Source organism: Geospiza fortis, unplaced genomic scaffold, assembly GCF_000277835.1.
Source record: "Geospiza fortis unplaced genomic scaffold, GeoFor_1.0 scaffold1338, whole genome shotgun sequence".
Classification (NCBI taxonomy): Eukaryota; Metazoa; Chordata; class Aves; order Passeriformes; family Thraupidae; genus Geospiza; species Geospiza fortis.
In genome coordinates, this window is record NW_005054867.1 from 30,188 (window position 1) to 32,481 (window position 2,294).

General features: G+C 60.1%; 1 protein-coding gene across 1 annotated transcript in view; it reads left to right on the forward strand.

The window, feature by feature from the left end:
• Nucleotides 1-2,294, forward strand: part of DNMT1 (DNA methyltransferase 1) — a 31,059-nt gene that overhangs the window by 27,583 nt on the left and 1,182 nt on the right. Inside the window, exons 33-34 of the mRNA XM_031065557.1 lie at nt 858-974; nt 1,837-1,927. Of these exons, the coding sequence (XP_030921417.1) occupies nt 858-974; nt 1,837-1,927 (208 nt within the window). The remainder of the gene's footprint in view (nt 1-857; nt 975-1,836; nt 1,928-2,294) is intronic.

Here is a 2,294-nt window from a genome sequence, read left to right on the forward strand (position 1 = left end):
CCCGCGGGCCCCCCCGGCGGTGGGACCTGGTGGCGGTGTCCAATGGCCACCATGTCCCAGTGATTGGGTTTCATGGTCTCCAGTGGCAACCATGGTGGGTGTGATGGTGTCTGGTGGCCACCATGTCTCAATGGTTGGGTTTGATGGTCTGTGGTGGCCCCCACATTGGATCTGATGGTCTGTGGTGGTCACCATTTTGGGTTTGATGGTCTCCAATGTCCACCACGCTGGCTGTGATGGTCTGTGGTGGTCCCCACGTTGGGTGTGATGTTCTCTGGTTGGATGTGATGTTCTCTGGTGTCCCCACGTTAGGTGTGATGATCTCTGGTGTCCCCAGTCCCCACATTGGGTGTGACGCTCTCTGGTGTCCCCACGTTGGGTGTGACGGTCTCTGGAGATCCCCACGTTGGGTGTGATGTTCTCTGGTTGGATGTGATGTTCTCTGGTGTCCCCACGTTAGGTGTGATGGTCTCTGGTGTCCCCCACGTTGGGTGTGATGTTCTCTGGTTGGATGTGATGTTCTCTGGTGTCCCCACGTTGGATGTGAAGTCTCTGGTTGGGTGTGATGTTCTCTGGTGTCCCCCCGTTGGATCTCACGCTCCCTGGTGTCCCCCCGTTGGGTCTCACGCTCCCTGGTGTCCCCCCGTTGGGTCTCACGCTCCCTGGTGTCCCCCCGTTGGGTCTCACGCTCCCTGGTGTCCCCCCGTTGGGTCTCACGCTCCCTGGTGTCCCCCCGTTGGGTCTCACGCTCCCTGGTGTCCCCCCGTTGGGTCTCACGCTCTCTGGTGTCCCCCCGTTGGGTCTCACGCTCTCTGGTGTCCCCCCGTTGGGTCTCACGCTCTCGGTGGCCGTTGCAGGGCCGGGTGCTGCACCCCGAGCAGCACCGCGTGGTCAGCGTGCGGGAGTGCGCGCGCTCCCAGGGCTTCCCCGACACCTTCCGGCTCTTCGGCAACATCCTGGACAAGCACAGACAGGTGGGTGCCACCAGCTGCTGTCCCCTTGTCCCCACTGTCCCACTGTCCCATTGTCCCTTTGTCCCTTGTCCCGTCGTCCTCTTGTCCCTTTGTCCCATTGTTTATTGTCACTTTTTTCCATTATCCCTTTGTCCCTTTGTCCCACCATCCATTGTCCTCTTGTCCCTTTGTCCCCTTCTCCCTATGCCCTTTGTCCATTGTCCCTTTGTCCCATTGTCCTCTTGTCCCTTTGTCCCTTTCTCCCACTGATCGCCTGTCCTCTTGTCCCATTGTCCTCTTGTCCCATTGTCCTGTTGTCTCCATTGTCCCTTTGTCCATTGTCCCTTTGTCCCATTGTCCTCTTGTCCTATGCCCATTGTCCATTGTCCCATTGTCCTCTTGTCCTATGCCCATTGTCCATTGTCCCTTTGTCCCTCTGTCCCCTTGTCAATTGTCCCATTGTCCACCGTCCATTGTCCTCTTGTCCCTTTGTCCCTTTCTCCCACTGTCCGCCTGTCCTCTTGTCCCATTGTCCTCTTGTCCCATTGTCCATTGTCTCTTTGTCCCTTTGTCCCATTGTCCATTGTCCCTTTGTCCCTTTGTCCCTTTGTCCCATTGTCCATTGTCCCTTTGTCCCATTGCCCATTGTCCCATTATCCCTGGTGTCCCTTTGTCCACTGTCCCATTTTCCATTGTCCTTGTGTCCCTCTGTCCCACGTCCGTCTGTCCCCAGGCGGGTAACGCGGTGCCCCCTGTCCCCTGTCTGTCTGTCCGTCTGTCCCACGCCCGTCTGTCCGTCTGTCCCCAGGCGGGTAACGCGGTGCCCCCTGTCCCCTGTCTGTCTGTCCGTCTGTCCCATGCCCGTCTGTCCGTCTGTCCCCAGGTGGGTAACGCGGTGCCCCCTCCCCTGGCCAAGGCCATCGGGCTGGAGATCAAGGCCTGCGCTGTGGCCAAGCTGCGCCAGGACACGGCCGGTGAGTGACCGCCCCAAAATGTCCCCACGGTGTCCCCAAGTGTCCCCAGAGTGTCCCCTCAGTGTCCTCAAGGTGTCACCACAGTATCCCCATGGTGTCCCCCACAGGTCCCCACCCTGTCCCCTCAGTGTCCCCTCCCTGTCACACGCTGTTGTTCCCGCAGGTCCCCCCAGTGTCCCCTCAGTGTCCCCTCCCTGTCCCCATTGTCACCGCTGTCCCCATTGTCCCGCAGGTTCCCTGTCCCCACCCTGTCCCCAGTGTCCCCTCCCTGTCCCCATTGTCACCATTGTCCCCATTGTCCCACAGGTCCCCTGGCCGCTGCCGCTGTCCCGTCCCCATCCCTGTCCCCAGCCTGTCCCCACCCCGT